Source organism: Anoplophora glabripennis, unplaced genomic scaffold (assembly GCF_000390285.2).
Source record: "Anoplophora glabripennis isolate ALB-LARVAE unplaced genomic scaffold, Agla_2.0 scaffold1676, whole genome shotgun sequence".
Taxonomy (NCBI): domain Eukaryota; kingdom Metazoa; phylum Arthropoda; class Insecta; order Coleoptera; family Cerambycidae; genus Anoplophora; species Anoplophora glabripennis.
The window spans coordinates 6,381-23,734 of NW_019417749.1; the positions used below are offsets into that span (position 1 = coordinate 6,381).

The 17,354-nt window shown below is 30.5% G+C and overlaps 1 protein-coding gene across 2 annotated transcripts in view; it reads right to left on the bottom strand.

Moving 5' to 3' along the window:
* Nucleotides 1-1,239: 1,239 nt before the first annotated feature.
* The window catches only part of LOC108916497 (splicing factor 3B subunit 3), a 35,556-nt gene continuing 19,441 nt past the window's right edge, over nt 1,240-17,354 (bottom strand). For both annotated transcript variants that reach the window (XM_018722765.2, XM_018722764.2), the window contains 2 exons: nt 7,855-8,415; nt 1,240-1,446 (listed from right to left, as the gene is read on the bottom strand). In XM_018722765.2, coding sequence (XP_018578281.1) covers nt 1,306-1,446; nt 7,855-8,415 — 702 coding nt within the window. In that variant the 3' untranslated portion in view covers nt 1,240-1,305. The remainder of the gene's footprint in view (nt 1,447-7,854; nt 8,416-17,354) is intronic.

Sequence of the window (17,354 nt, forward strand, 5' to 3'; positions counted from 1 at the left end):
TGGCAATACGTAAAAAAATTTTTTTTAAATAATCTGTTGAGTAATTTATACTTTAAAAAAATGTTTGGCAGTCATTTTACCTTTCGCGGTATAGACCTGGACTGTGGACCGCCAGTTGCCGACCCCTGTTCTAGAGGGTGCCACAAGTGACTATTAGGACACATTTAAACTGTAAAATCTTTTTGTGCCACCGTGTAATTTCACTTAGAGTTGGAAAAATCTTTTCCCTCAACTTTTCTGTTTAAAAAAGGTATACCTTTGCTAATATCTCTAAAGCCAACTGTTTTAAACAAAAAGGCACTTAAATTTGTAAATGCATAACAAAATTTGTTAGTTTTATTATTAGTTATTTTCAACACTAATGAACGAAATTAGGAGCAATCGTTTATTAACAAGAAATATGCCTTTAAATAAAAAAGTACAATTACAATTTTAAATTTGTGTTATTTAACAATTATTTTGTAAACAAAATTGACAGTAAAAAAACTACTTTTTCAAAACAATCTATCAATACAACACATCTAAACGACCTAAAACTCTAATAAAAAATAGCTAATTATTATTGACCTGTATTAAAAAATATGTTTTCAATGCTTATCAGTGGAGCTGAAAATAACTTTTAAACAAATTTTTTATGCATTTACAAATTTAAATGCCTTTTTGTTGAAAATGATTGGCTTTAGAAATATTAGCGAGGGTATACCTTTTTTAAGCAGAAAAGTTGGGGGAAAAGATTTTTCCCGGCCTAAAGTGAAATACAGTGTCACTAAAGTTTTGCCAGTTTAAATGTGTCCTAATGGTCACTTGTGGCGCCCTTTAGAAGATACAACGAAATCATTGATAAATTCAAATTTTTCATCCCAAAAAACCCCCAGATATTAAATTAACTCGAAGTAGTCGAAAGGTATGTTATTTTTTTTCAACTTCAACACCCTGTATCTCGAAAACTAAGCATTTATGAGCAACATTGTATACGACTTTTCATAATTAATTTTATCATAGAATCTAGTGGTAAAGTTTGATTCTTTCTTTAACGGACACCCTGTATACAAATCCAGTAAAACATTACATTTTTGTTTACTTGTCACCATTTTCACCCAAATTTCTTGTCATATACGTAAATGTACTGTAACTTGCAAATGAACTAACCTACTACTACTTTACTCCTTACTGGCAAGCAATTCTAATAGCAATGATCTTCCCATTTTGTTATTTATAAATAAATTGACAATAATAAAGTATATTTTCAGTGAATCAATATTTATTTAGATAAAAAAAATTATAGATTATCTACAAAATAAATTATTAAAAAGCATAACGAGTTCTTATATCTTCTAATTTCTTGGAAACCTCTGCAGGAGTTCTGTCCAAGTCTGTTGCGATGCTCTTCTGCTTTGCGGGTTCCAATGAATTATACTGTTCACACATATCACCATCAATTACGTTCTGAAATTTAAAATATATCCTTTATCCTACACATCACCGAGATTAACATATCAAGTTTATTAATTTATGTCTCAGAATTTAAAATAAATCATTAGACTCATAAGTCTAGCATGTTTACATTATATCATCACTTTTACATAAAAATTTAACTTTTCTTAAATACTTTATATTTATTATTAGTTATTTATATAACTTTAATAAAAGAGTGATTTACAACTTATTCAAAAAAATTTGGGAATAGATGCGGCATTAGAAAGAGTCAATATCGTAAACAATTTTTTGTAAAATCCTTACTAGTTTTAGCACTTTTAACCATTACATAACTGGACAACTGTAGTCTCTAGCATCATTCGTAATACGCATGGAGAGCCACGTGGCCTCAGCAACTCGGGAATACTGAAATCCGATTTTACAGTCGTCATTGCCATAGTGTTTACAATAATTTTTTAGTAGTTAGTGTCAAAAATGGCTTATGTGTATAGCAACTCGGAGTTGATGAATATCATTTTAATTCATGGTGAAGCATTTGTGTTATGGTGAAACAAGACAGCATTTGTGTTAGTTCATAGAAACTGAGTAAGACGGACCCAAATGTGTTTACACGTTGGTGGACAAAATTTTGAACAGTTGTAACATCAGGTATGCCAAATTGTTTTATTATTTAAAACCACAAATTAATTTTATTAATTAATAATAACAATAGCGGCTGATATAAAATTCTATTCCTTTCCTTGCGAAATTCTTTCAAGTTTTTGTCCGGTTTTATCACTGCTGCCGTGACAATCGCATTTTACAGTGGACCAGTTTCCAGTGCCATGCAGAAGTGTATTTTCAAAGTACCCTTTTTAATTTTTTCTTTACAAAATTGTATTTTTAAGAATCTCCTGCACATTGAGAACTTTTTTTGGATAAGTTCTGAATCACCCTGTATAAGTCCATGCCAGTTATGATTTTTTAATAATCACTATTTAAATATTTAACTAAGTATAATTATTTAAAATATACACCATCCACCATGTTTTGAGATAGGGAAAATTTTTTTGCCATGGTTCAAAAAAACTTTTTCTTCTAATAATTCTTTATTGTCTGAATACCAAATAAGAGAGCAATCTACATATAAAAAGAGATTTTATTTAGGAGAAAATGACATTTTGATTAAAACAATGTAATAATAATAATAATAATAATAATAATAATAGTAATAATAATAATAAAAAATGTCTTTATTTAATATTGAAAAAATAAAATTAACAATTAGGCATTGTGGTTGGCGCCGTTCAGCTCTGTAACATAAACTGTAATTTTTTGGGGAACTTTTTTATTTGAAATTATAGACTAGTATTTCCAAATGCAAAGTTGTAGGAAATATCTTAAGAAAAATTTACAAATAATGCTTTCTGGTGTTGCCAGATTTCTTCAGTAGCTACCAAAACAATATTTCTTTAAATGGCAACACCATACTTCTTTTAACATAATTTGACAAATCTTTTAGAACAATCAGCAAAAACAAGGAAAATAATCTGCAGTCGGCAGGAATTAAGAAAACCTAACATAGTAGGCCTTGGAAATTAAACAAAAATTGTGTTGTTTGAACGGACCCATCATTGTGTTATTTGACAGCTGTTGTTTGAATGTGTATACAAATAACGTTTTAATTTAGTTGCTAAGAAGAAACAGTTATTTAATCCAAAAGAGAAAGTTGAATTAATTTTTCTTCGTGTTGGTGGCTTAAGTCTACGCAATGCGTCACATCATCTTAGCAACTGAATTAAAAGGTTACTTTTATACACAATATTCAAATAAACATCTGTCAAATAATATAATGACAGCACAATAATGACGGCTCCTTTCAAACAACACAATTTTTGTTTTAATTTTCAAGGCCTACTATTGCTATGTTATTTTCTGTTTTTGCTGGTTGTTCTAAAATGGCTATTTCAATAAAGAAATGTGACATAACAATTTTTGTTTAGAATTTGAAGATTTGTCAAATTACGTTAAAAAAATACGGTGTTGCCATTTAAAGAATTAACATTTTAGTAGCTAATGAAGAAATATGGCAACACCGGAAGGCTTTATTTGCAAATTTTTCTTAGCCATATTATTTCCTACAACTTTGAATTTAGAAATAAGTCTATCACTTCAAATAAAAAAGTTGGCCTGTCAGGTTTTAAAAAATTACACTGTATGTATACATATATTTTGATGTGGAATTTTTAGCTTATTATTATTATTATTTCTTTAGTCAAATTCTTATTGGAGTTAATATTTACTTTGAAGTCTGCATTTATTTTATAGTCTGTTTTATGTCATTAAATCCTGAAATCGCATTTCTAGTAAGGATTTTTCCAACACTGGAAATCAACAAAAATCACAATCACCCCTTTGATTGTGGAAGTAATTCCTTGGCTCTACAAGCAACATGCAGTCCCGCATTGTTTTGTTGCAGTAATGGAGGGATATGTAACTTGTAGCAAGCCGGAGAAAGTTGGAATAATATTTCCATGTTACTTGTGGTTCTTTTTGGCAAATAGCCTATCAAGATTATCGCGCTGCAACTCCAGATAGAAAATTTATTATACATTTTTAAATCTCCAAAACTTTGGGAGCATCCCTCCATTTCACTTTTCATGGAGCCACCTTTATATTTCAGGTATTTGAAATTGAAAGGTTGTCACATTTAGCATAGAACCTACAAAGCAATTATGATGAAGCTAAAGAGTGACCGCAAAAAAACTGTGATTTTCGCACGTTTTATCACAATTCACAGATAATTTTAAAATATACATAAAAATATGTTTTTGGTCGCAAATTACTTGTAATAAACTGAAATGAGCATAGCTTTCAGTATTTTGAAAATTTTAAAAATCCCTACTTAGGGGTTGAAAAAATGCCAAAAATGAAGAATTTGAATATTACCAATTGATATGAAAACTATCAGTACGTTTTTTTTTTAATTTTTACAATTATTTCTGATATTTGGGGATGATTCCACCCCCTGAGCGCGCTTAACCCTTTCACTGCTCCAGACGTATATATTCGCTAAAAATTTATAGGGCTCAAACTGCTCCAGACAGATTAATTCGCATGAATAGTTAAATTGGATCAGGCTGCTCAAACCGTATATATTCGCAACCATGTGCATTAGTGACTCGGTTATTGCAATTGGTAAGGCGAATTTTTGCGGACGAGTTTATACCGATTGTGATAAATATTTTTATGGAAAGAGGTACTGGTAATAATACCAAGATTGTTCATGTTTCTTTCAGTTTCTATTTAGTACATATACTGTATTTTATTCAAAATAAAATTGTAAAATTTATCGTAAATCGTAATTTAACACAACATAATGTAAAACTATAAGTGGTCTAACTGCTCCAGATGTATATATTCGCATGCGATAAACTTTCGCACACGGCGCGGTAGCTACGTTCAGACGTACTGCGCAGCGAAAGGGTTAAATTAGTTTTATTTTTGACAACTTTGAAGTCATGAGAATAAATCTTTCTTTGTATGAAGAATCATTCGATAGAAAAATTCACATGCTAATAGTTTTTATATTTAAATATTCAATTCTTCATTTTGGGCGTCTTTTCAACCCCTAAATAGGGGTGATTTTTGAAAATTTTCAAAAAACTATAAGCTATGCTCATCTTAATTTTTTACGACGAGTAATTTGAGAGCAAAAACATATTTTTATCTATTTTCTTTAGTTCTCTGCAAATTGTTAAAAAACGGACGATTTTTGCGGTCACTGTTTGTGGTTTTAAAATTAAAAAATTGCTAATACAGGGTGATTCTTTAATATTGCGAAAAATTTCAGAGACAGGTTCTCTAGATAAAAATAAGAAAAAACGTTCCCATTAGCATGTGTCCGGAAACGCTTCGTTTCCGAGATATAGGGCGTTAATTTTTTTTGTAATCTACTTTTAATACTTGTTATTTCAAAAGTCCTTTAACTATACGATAAGGGTATCTGTCTTGATATATGTCTGATTAAATTATCTTATCGTGTTCAAACAAAATAGCCCCAGTTGGCTTGGAAATTGGAATGCCCACCAACTGTCAATAATTGTTTTTTGTCAGTAGTTGATTACTGTTTGTCACATTGTGAGTGTAGAAGTGTTTCGTGTTTTAAAACTGATATTTCTCTTCAAAGAATGAATAACACAAATAATGAATTGTGCGATATGCATTTTGTTTATGGTCTTGCCGACGGTAATTCGTTAAGGGCTAGGCGTATTTATGAGGAAAGATACCCTAATCGTGCAATTCCGCATCATACAATATTTACTCGTCTCCATCTCCGTCTCAATAAAACAGGTAGCTTTAAAAAAATGACTGCTGAAAACGGGCGACCTCGTACAGTTTCAACTCCACACATGGAAGAAGTGCTCCACGAAATCGAAGAAAGTCCTATAACAAGTACAAGAAAGATTGCCGCAAATCTAAATATTAGTCAGTCAACAGTCTTTAAGATACTGAAAAATCAGCTTTTGTATCCATATCACATCCAAAGAGTACAGGCGCTTTTACCAGACGATTTTCCTCGAAGGTTGGCTTTTTGTCGATGGATTCAAGAAAAAATTGGACAAAATCCTCAGTTTTTAGCAGAAATACTTTTCACCGATGAGGCTAATTTCTCCAAAGAAGCCATAATGAACTTTCATAATAATCACATATGGGCAGATGAGAATCCACATGCAATAATTGAAAGCCGCCATCAACATAAATTTTCAGTAAATGTATGGGTAGGAATTATTGGAGACCACTTGATTGGCCCAATCTTTTTACCAAGGAGGCTAACTGGAGAAGCTTATCGTAATTTTCTTGAAGAGGAGTTGCAGATACTACTGGAAGACGTCTCTTAAGACTCCAAATGTATTTTATGCACGATGGCGCTCCAGCACATTTTAGTTTAATTGCGCGACAACATTTGGATGCAGTGTACCCAAATCGTTGGATAGGTCGAGCAGGCCCACATCCCTGGCCTCCGCGGTCTCCTGACCTAAATCCATTGGATTTTTTTCTCTGGGGCCACCTCAAACATCTGGTTTATTCCACTCCAATTGAAAATGTCGAGGAATTGAGAAATCGTATTGTTACAGCGTGTGAAACAATTCGGCACACCCCAGGCATTTTTGAACGTGTACGTCAATCAATGCGTCGCAAGATCGAAGCATGTAGTGCAATTGGAGGTGGTAATTTTCAACAACTTTTATAACTTTACTTCTTCGCTGGTTTTCATTAATTCCACCAATTTAATTTTTTCATTCTAATAATTCTTGCCTCACTGTGCATTAATACCGGGAATAAATAAGTGCAGAGCAAAAGTTATTAAAATTATTATTTTGTAACATTTTGTATTATGTTATTATGTTATTTTGTATTTGGTATTATGTTATTAATGATACAAAAAATGGCTCCTATTATTAAACAAAAACCAGTCAATTTTCAAATAAATCGGTTAAAGGACTTTTGAAATAATAAGTACCTATTAAAAGTAGATTACAAAAAATGAACGCCCTGTATCTCGGAAACGAAGCGTTTCCGGACACATGTTAATGGGAACTTTTTTTTCTTATTTTTATCTAAAGAACCTGTCCCTGAAATTTTTCACAATATTAAAGAAACACCCTGTATAATTTTTTTAAAAGTTCATTCCTTTTTAATTTTAAAACTGGATGCCTATGACTAAGTCAACTATATAAGAATAATTGCTTTGCAGGTAATTATTTAGTATTAAAATGTAAAAATTCAAAATAACCATGATTTATTAAAGGTCTGTGAAAAAAGAAACAGGGTATATACAGGGAGATTCAAATTTAATTATCGCTGTAGAAATATCACAAACTATTAGAAATACTGAAAAGCTTATATGTACAAAATGGTACAGTCCAACTAGAAAAGATTGTGAATCATCATGATAAAATTTTATGTGTTCTTTTGTTCAGTTTGTTTTTTAACTAACATTTTTGAGAAAATAATTTTTCTCGTATCATTTATACCTATTGGATTTTACTGAAAAAATAATGTTCTTGTAGTATCAAACAAATTACGTGATATTTAAAGAAATTTTAAGATTTTCTGCAATTAAACTGCAAATAACGGAGCTACAAGCTGATATTTATAGGTTTCCATTTTTTTCGTAATGAAATCCAAATAAACAGAAAAAAAAACGGAAGCCAACTAATAAATACACGATACAGAAAGACTGCTGCAAAATTGAAAAATGTGATATCCAGTACTAACATTTTGTTAACAAAGACCGATTGCAACTAAAATTTAAAACATGAAAATTTGAAAAATTTCCTGAAAATTACTCAGTTAAATTTTATACGAATTATTTTTAATTTGTTCATATGCACCTAAAGAAATTTATAAATTATCAGACAATATTATTTTTACCTTAACAGGAAAGTAGTAACATCTGAAGGACAAGTGATCTCTCCCACATAAAGGAGGATTTTCACTCCTCATCTGCATTTCCAAATGTTGGAAAAAGTCATGGTCTTCGTGGGACGTAAAAGGTACTAAAACCCCTACAGTCCCCGAAAGTGTAGTATAGATAAGCGATTCTGAGCCACCAGGAATTAATGTTGCCTTTTGAAGCCAAGTCACCGTTTCACCTACATGGAATGTCGAGATAGTGTCAGCTTTCTGAGAAGCACCATTTAAAAGGCCTCTATCCCACAATGCTTTGTGACCTGTAGGATCTTCTTCCACATCATCACTTACGTTTGGAGGCAGACGGAGAATGGCTATATTGCCGAATTTGTCCGCCGTCGCTACAGTATCATAATCTAATACAGTCTTACAAGTAATCCATCTTGGATGGGTATCATCGGCAAATATTATCAGCTGATTTTCATTTCTTTTATAACGAACCATAAAAACAGATTCTTGAACATCGGATACAAATATTCTTTTTCCCATTGCTTGTATATTGACTATAGCATTAGGAATGTGCTGCAACAAATACTATCCGTCAGTTTAAATATTATTTACTTACCAAATACATTAATAATGGTCATAATCAGCACTGCAGGATATCAGCATAATATCAGACTTTGTTTATCATCACAAGATAAAAAATAATTTTACATATGTTAGAAGTTTAATTTAACATATTGGGGGCCAAAGTACCCCATTACGAGTTAATTTAAATTTCAAAGTACTTTTTGTACTGTAACAAATGAAGGTATTGAAATGAAACTTTCTGTGCACAATTCATGAACAAAATGGCATTTGATGTGAAAAAATTAAGTCTCAACTGAAATCAATGGTGTATAATGCCATCTAATATAATAAAAGCTCAGAGTGTAAAGTGGTACCTACACTAAATTAAAAGACATTCGGACGGAAAAGGATGAATTTTCCCCCTTGATTTTAACAGGATTAAATTATAGACTGAATTGCACTGCTTTGAGAATCTGTTATAAATTTATTTAAATACTATAATTTATCACATGATTAGTGAGGATAAAACAGTTTTAATCAAAATTATTAACTTCACTGCATCTCGACCGAATTGATTTCGTAATAGTCCCATCAGCGCTGTTGAAATACCCACAAATATAATACACCAGCGACGGCTCACTAAAGTTAAAGTGATCATATTCTTATAAAAACGTGGGACATATATTGTTTTTAGGGGATGATTCCTAGGCTAACATAGTGAATTTGTGTGATGCAAAAATTTCAAATGATCTTTGCAAAATAAAAAATTAAAATAGAGCTACTCGATCTTGAGATCTCAAAAAGGTTTGCACATATATCTGCATATTTTATAAAATGCAAGTTTGAAAAATGGAATGTTAATATCAAACTCATATTTAAATACATATTGCTATGAAGAAAAATTCATTTAGCATAAAATAAAAATTAAAACTTGATCTATTGCTAAATACAAAAAAAATGTTTTGGTAAATTTTGTTTATTTATGTTTATTACATTAGTTACGTTTTTTCTCTATAATAAATAATTAGGAATTTGTACTTTGTGGTTGTGAAAAATAAAAAAAGTAAAGCTGGCTGATTAAATTGACAATCTGTAACTTTAAGTAATTTTTAAAAACAAAGGTACTTTACTCTTGACAATTTTTTAAAATTCATTGTAAAAACAAACTGTGCAATAATTAATTGGGCAAATTTTTTCAACTTCTTAGTTTAAAGCCAAGCAGAGATGAAGCCCAGAAGCTCAAATTTCAACTCGAAAATTTTTTATCATTTACACCCCACGTGCACTCAATCTGTGGACACACTGTATGTGCAATTTTTTTGTGAACTCAGGATCGCCCATTCCTATTTTAATTTTATATTTCTCAAATTTTATTTGAAATGTTTCCATCACTAGTTTCTGTGAGGATAAAATCATCCTGTAAAGAAATGTATGGGTTTTATGCTTCATTATCAAAACTTTAACTTTTGCAAGTCGTCACTGGAATACACAAATGATTCTCAACAGTATGTGCTGCCTATGTCCACTGTCCATTTGTAAGTATTTGATGACCTTTAGCTGGTTATATTTTTTTCAAAAATTATGGCACACCACTAGAGAATTTTGTTTTGCCAATCTTGAAATGCAAATTTTATTTTGATTTTCGTAAAAATTAGTAATTTATAAAGATACACTTACATAAATTTAAAATTGTACACAATTTATAAAAAAATCAGTGTTTCCCTGGCCCAAATTTAATAATACTATACGACTACCATATGAACAATTGAAACCTTTGTTTTTTGAGATGCCCATAGGATGTTAAGGGGGCGATTTAGTATGTATATTTTTACCGTGTAACAGAGCTTCAGATGAGGACACAAATCATCGAAGAAACTAACATAATTGAATATTATTATATATCGATGTATTCGCAATGGTTCCCGCTAGTGAGTGAGATAAATTTCAATGCTCATGAGAACAGAAGAATAATTTAAATAAATGCCAAAGTACCTCAATTTTAACCATACTGTTAGTCTGTCAATATATTCCATTTACAACGGAACTAGGTTAGGCACAATAACCAAACTACTTCACTCACTAGAACGGACACCTAGGATCATTTGTATTTAATTTTCAGATTAATATTTATTAATAGTTCTATAATTTGTGTCCTCAAGTGAAATGACANTAAACCAGAATTGTGGTGATTCCTATCTAAACACAAGATATTCTAAGTATAATTAGTTTGTATACTCTCACAGGTGTCGCTACCCTTGAAAATGAAAGTGAAAACACAGAGTTGGTTTATTATAAAATGTGTGCTAAAATAAAGCATAATGGTCTAATATTATCTTTGATATATAAATATGGGTAATTTTTTAAAAGTACCTAAGTAATAAGATTTTGTAAAGCTTAAGTAGTACGAAAATATAACACATAAAAAAACAATAATATGTACTAATTTTTCTTTATTAAGAATAAAGATTAAATTTTACGTACAGGATGTCCCACATAAAATCGTTATTTATGTTCCACTTCCTTGGTAGCTTCAAAATAAATTTACAGCTTAAAAATTAGCCTGGCTCAGGTAGATTTCTTCTTCAATGTACAAATCTACAAATCTTCAAGCTACGGTACCGGTAAGAAGGACACCACTGGATATTTAATGAAAAAATTTACGACCAAAAAAGTAATACATTCTAGAATATGAATATAATTAACACAATTTTTATTTCATATTGTCTTGACAATCAACTTTTGCTTATTTTTAGTCACTTACTATCGAAATAAATGAAATTGACCTCTGAGTTTGGAAACCGATATTAAGAAAACGTAGGGGCAATTTAATAAAAAAAATTATGATTGTCCTCGATTAATAATTAATAGATTAATGATTATTAAAATCTTTACTCTCTTTCCTTATAAGACTGTATGTACAAATTGAAGCCATTCCTGAACAATGGGGCGCGAGGCCTGTTAAAATATCGGTCCAGCGTAAATTATTAAACAACACACCTTGAACCGTTGGCCGCTAGAGCAGCACTTGCCGGGGTCTCGTTTCGTGACTCACGCTGGGCGATATTTTTTGTACAAAATCCCATCCAGGTTTTTAAAAAAGTCTATTAGTAAATTCGTATCAAGAGAGAGAGCAGATATGTGAGAAGAGATATCAAAAAATGTTAATGTTGAAAATATTTTGTAAAATTTAATTGCTAATTTGTATTTCAAAATGGACAAAAAATAGAATACATACATTTCATACAGTAAACAATCAAATAATTATAATCGCCGGTATTATTTAACCCAGTTTTAACTATACCAAAGGTACAATCTTAAGTGGGATTAAAATAGTGATGTAACTGCTGCATATGAAACATGCTATATTTTTCTTAATTTTTTTTCTAAAACTTGGCGTCAACTTCATAGTAAAGTGTAACTTTGATTTATTCATATTTTGCACAATATACAACAGTATAATAATATGCAGCCCCCTTTGCCACAAAGGACTCCGATCTCAGGGTTAATCCTTAGAATTAGAATAAGGGGTGCAGATATTATTATAATTTTTTGTTTTTTGTTGAAAGAAAAATATTATAGTATATTTTTGATCGCAGTCACATGACTATTTTAATTACTGAAACTCAATTTAATAATTAAAATTGTTTAAATGTCAAGATACAGACTGAACCTTAAATGTGTACAATATATCTTAACTGGGGGGTACAATTCCCGATATTAAAACGAGTCCAGGTTATTTTTAAAAATTATAAATATTTACGAATATACAGGGTGTCGTGCTTAAATGTGATGCAAGCCTGTAGCGATTTCAAAAAAATTCTTTTTAGAATGTAGGATAAAAAAAACTATGTAACTGTAATGCTGCTGCTTTTATTAATGCAATTCACGGCCAATTAGGACTCGTTTTTGTGACGTCAAAATAGCTAATTGGTATTAGTGATTTGTTTTCCAAAAAACAGATATGTATTCTCATTCGCCATTCCTTAAAATGTCTTATCAGCAAGTTTCATTAAGTTCGATACATCTTCAGACCAGCACTAGTTGGCCGTGTATTGCATTAGTAAAACACAGCAGTATCACAGTTAAAGTTTTTTTTTACCCTACATTTCAAAATAAAAATTTTTGAAATCGACCAAAAAATAAAAAAGTTACAGTTACATATTTAAGCACGACACTCGGTACAAATATTTCTAAGATCTGTTCTTTTTGTATACACATTTTGAAAACCACTGTCCGCATGAATGGTAATGATTTATGCCAGCACACCAAAGAAACTTTCAGTCTGCCAAATCATAGATGAGGGAATTTTATATAGATTAAAACTTAAATCTTTTAGTTTAGTAACTGGTCTAAGTGAATCTATCATCATCTAAATAATGAATATCCTAAACATTCGAAAATTTTATTTCAGAAAAATGAATACTACCATGAAGTTTATATTTCTGTTGCAATTTCCTCATTGGACATATGATGTTTAAGGGTAATGAAAATTACACTGCGAATTCTTTTATTTACCTGCAAAATACAAATTGCAGTGTTGAATTATATTTTAAAAATAGACTGTGGGAGTTTAATGAACTCTTTTGTTGGAATGATGCCCCAACAACTGATCATCTGTTGTTCCTTAATTCCGGAATAAAATAAAAGCAAAATCTTCGTTACGATGCGCGGTTTCACCATTGAAGTGCTGGAGCTAACCAATTTCGAATAAAATGAAAATGTTCCGTTAAAATAAGCGATGTTTTTCCTTGAAGAGTCTGACACCAACTGATTCGAATACCGAAATCCAACGACTTTTATACTAAATCTTGCGCACGATATTAAGATTAAGATCACCGTAAAGTTCCGGTTAAGTAAGGACTAAGACTTTTTTATGAACTACACATAATTAAAGCACAAAACATTTAAAAAATAGACACAAATCACAATTAGGTAAATTTTAATTGAGAAGTACATATTTTGATGTACAGTTGACGCCACCCAAATGTGAACGCATTTTGGTAGTTATGGAAATTTCATCTGGATTTTATCGTAGTAAATCAGACTTTTTTTAGTGGCGTAACACAGAGAGGATCTTATGGATAAATTGGACCAAGGCACTGTCTTCCGCGTCACTGGAAACCTTCCCGACACCTTGCCTGATAGATCTTTGTAATTATTGTTCTCGCCAGCGTTGTTTAATATAAAATATACAACTCTTACCGACATTTAAATCAGCAGCCACTTCACTCAAAGACCAATTATCTTCTAATTTAGCTATAGCCCTTGCTCTATGCGCTTCAGTTAAATGCTCCGGCATATTTCACGTTACTTGTTTACATTTAATTACGTTTGCTCTAAATGACATATATGTATATTTGACAACTATTGAATTTTACGACTATGATTTGAAGTTTAAATTACACAGTACAATATTGCCGTTCACATTTGGGTGGCGCCGACTGTACAAATATGCTTTAAATAAAATAACATTTCTCACTACACAGCCCGACAAAAAAAAGTCTCATCTTTTTAAAATAATTATTTTTTATTTAAAACTGATTTTTTTATAATGTTTCAAAATGGCTGTGACGTCATAATGAGTACCTTGTAGTGAAATTATGTGTAAATAATTGCGTAAAGGGAAAAAATTGGAAGAAGACGCTCTGTCAACACTGTCAGTAGTGCCAGTCTGTCAGTGATACTGTCATATAAAATATTTTCAACTCTACGAGTTATTTTCCTTAATCTTCGAATTCCTTTATTAAGTAAAATTATTATTTAGTAATAATCATTTACCTATCTTCCCTTATAATTAAAGCAGAATGTGTGAAACGGGATTTGTGAAAGCTACTTCACAAATTTTACCGAAAATTGATATTTTTATGATCATGAATTGAATTTTTAAAAAGAGACGAGCGTTTTAATATTGGCGAAATCAGAGGTATAAAAACAGTCAGGCAAAGATCAACATATTTAATGAATGATTTTATTGTGTTTATTTATATAAAATACCTATTTATTTATGGAAAATTATAGTGCAGTTCGGGAGTCTTTTGGAGATGCAATTGGCTATGTGGAATGTGGAACAAAACACCACTTACATTTTGTTGAATCCATTACAATCAGGAAATTAATAATAACTATCACAAATACTCTTAATTGATAGACTGCTGTCCTAGTGTCACTTTTGTTTAAAAAACAGGAAACAGGGCAACAGGGTTTGATGAACAATTTTGACATATTTTCTTCTTCAAAATTATGCAAAAGGATTGCTAGTAACTTCTTGTTCAATTGCCCCTTATGACTTCAGACTAGTTTTTAAGTAACGCAAAAATTCATAAATGATTTCTACCACTAATTGGTCATATACTTAAAATTTTGCTATACAGGCAGGTTCTTTTATATAAAATCTTTGCATCGACAACAATTTGTATATGGTTTGTTTTTATAAATTTTATCCATTAACTTGGAAAACTGTACCTCAAACTTTCATATGCAGTTTCTTATATCAAAACTTTGAAAATCAGAATTCTGTACATATCACACAAGTCTTGACGAGTGGCATGAGGTTACTCACAAAAATTCCAGAAAACCTCAAATATCGCGCATTTGAGTGATTTGTGGAAAACCATTGCATTACAATTTTTTCTAACGTTTAAATTCGTTTTCAGAACATCAAAATACATAGCAAAAACCAGGTCTGAATTAAAAGACAAACACTTTTTTTTTGTCGGTAAGTTATTTTCAAAACAGTGACTTCAGTGACGAGTTTTTTGTTTACTGTAAAATATAAACAAGAAAATTTAAAATTTTTGTTACCACCAAGATCTCTTAGGTATGTATAACAGGACCGAGATAATATTGCTAAAAACCACCACATTGCACATTTTCAAACGATTCATAAGCTTTGATGTTTCCATTTAAAATTTTATAAAAATTTTATCTAAAATTTCTTAATGGAAAAAATTTTAATAGTATTTAAATTACCCTGAAAATTGCCGAGGCACTTGCAGTTTTTCACACCGAACTCAACTAACTAAATTTTGTATAGTGTCTTTCGGACTAAGTATTGCATAGTCTTAAGTTTTAACGTTGGGTTAATGTATGCAGGATTTATTTTCCTAATTCATATAAAATAGAAGTTAAGTGTAACATCGGCAACATTAGATAGTCAACAGTTCTTAAGGACGGGATTTTGTACAAAAAATATCGCCCAGCGTGAATCACGAAACGGGACCCCAGCAAGTGCTGCTCTAGCTCTAGCAGCCAACGCTTCAAGGTGTGTTGTTTAATAATTTACGCTGGACCGATATTTTAACAGGCCTCGCGCCCCATTGTTCAGGAACGGCTCCAATTTGTGTACATACAGTCTTATAAGGAAAGAGAGTAAAGATTTTATTAATCATTAATAGATTAGCGAGGACAATAATAATTTTTTTATTAAGTAGGCAATAAGTTTTAGTTAATAAGCTTAAACAATCTTAGAATTACCATTTCTTTATTATAAAAGCAGATATAATTTATTAAATTCCATGTACTTTCTTCTTCAAAAGCTTAAAAAACGTATAACACAACAGGAATAGTCAACAGTCTAATGTTTATATTTTCACGTTAACAATCCGATACGTAAATTACCTGCTATTTCCAGTAAAAAAGAAATAACTTGAATTATTTTTTTACTTTGGTGAGTCGTATTAATTTAAAAAACACTGCCTAATTACTAAAATATATAGAAACTTGCTACTAATTACGTTTCGAGAATATGTATAGTAGGGTGGTCAAAAAAAAAAGATTTTTTTTTCGTCTTGTGAAAATATGTTAGTTTATCATGTTTTAAGAGCCCCCTCAAAAAATCAGCTCAAAAAAATTTTTTTAAATGTCGCTCAAGATTTTAAAAAATTTCCAAAATCGTCAAAAATTAAATTTTTTTTGTTTAATTTTTTTCCCGTTATTTTATCATTTTCTAGATTGAAAAAAATCTCGATTCTGAAAATTTCCAATTGATATTTTAATTTCTAAAGGTCACTCATAATTATTTTAATTTTTAGTTGAGCGACCTCTAAAAAATAAAAAATTTAAAAAAAATTAAAAAATTATAAATATTTGATACTCACAGTGCGGTAGTAAATTTTGCCTCGAGACATTTATTAAGTGTCTCGTAATTAATTTCTATTATTTTGTTGATCAAATTTAATGAAAAAAAATTGTTACTTCGTTGATATTTATTTTTTAGAGGTCGCTTGAAAACGTATAACAGGAAAAAAAATTAGACAAAAATAATTCTAATTTTACTGACTATAAGTCGCACTATCGTCTTTAGTACTGTGAAGGTCATTTGTCTCGAAAGCTCTTTTTTTATTTTTAAGCAAAACAGAAGGGGATGCTATCTCCGTAAACAACAATCTGAAAAAATTTGTTAAAATAATACAGTTATAAAGGCTATACTGTATACTCTGCATCGGACCGTGAACGCAATTGACCATACCGATACTGTTTTTAAGAATATCATATTTATAACTGTATTATTTTAACATATTTTTTCAAATTGTTGTTTACAGTTATTTGCTACCTGTCAGTTTTTTCTTTTTTTAAAGAATGCCATATTTACGGAGATAGCACTCCCTTATGTTTCACTTAAAAATAAAAAAAGAAGACCTTTTGAGACAAATGACCTTTACAATATTAAAGACAATGGTTCAACTTATCGTTAGTAAAAATTGGATTTTTTTTATCAGTTAACAAAAAAATTAAGACGAGTTAAAGTGAGAGGTACCAATAATTTTATATGCAGAAAACCGTGATTTTTTCAACATTTTTATTAATAACTAACAAATGGGATAACGAAACCAACTGAAATTTTAGCACACAATAGAGTAATAGTGAGGCTATATATGGTCCAAATTTCAAATTTTTTGCCCCTACGTTTTCTTAATATCGGTTTCCAAACTCAGAGGTCTATTTCATTT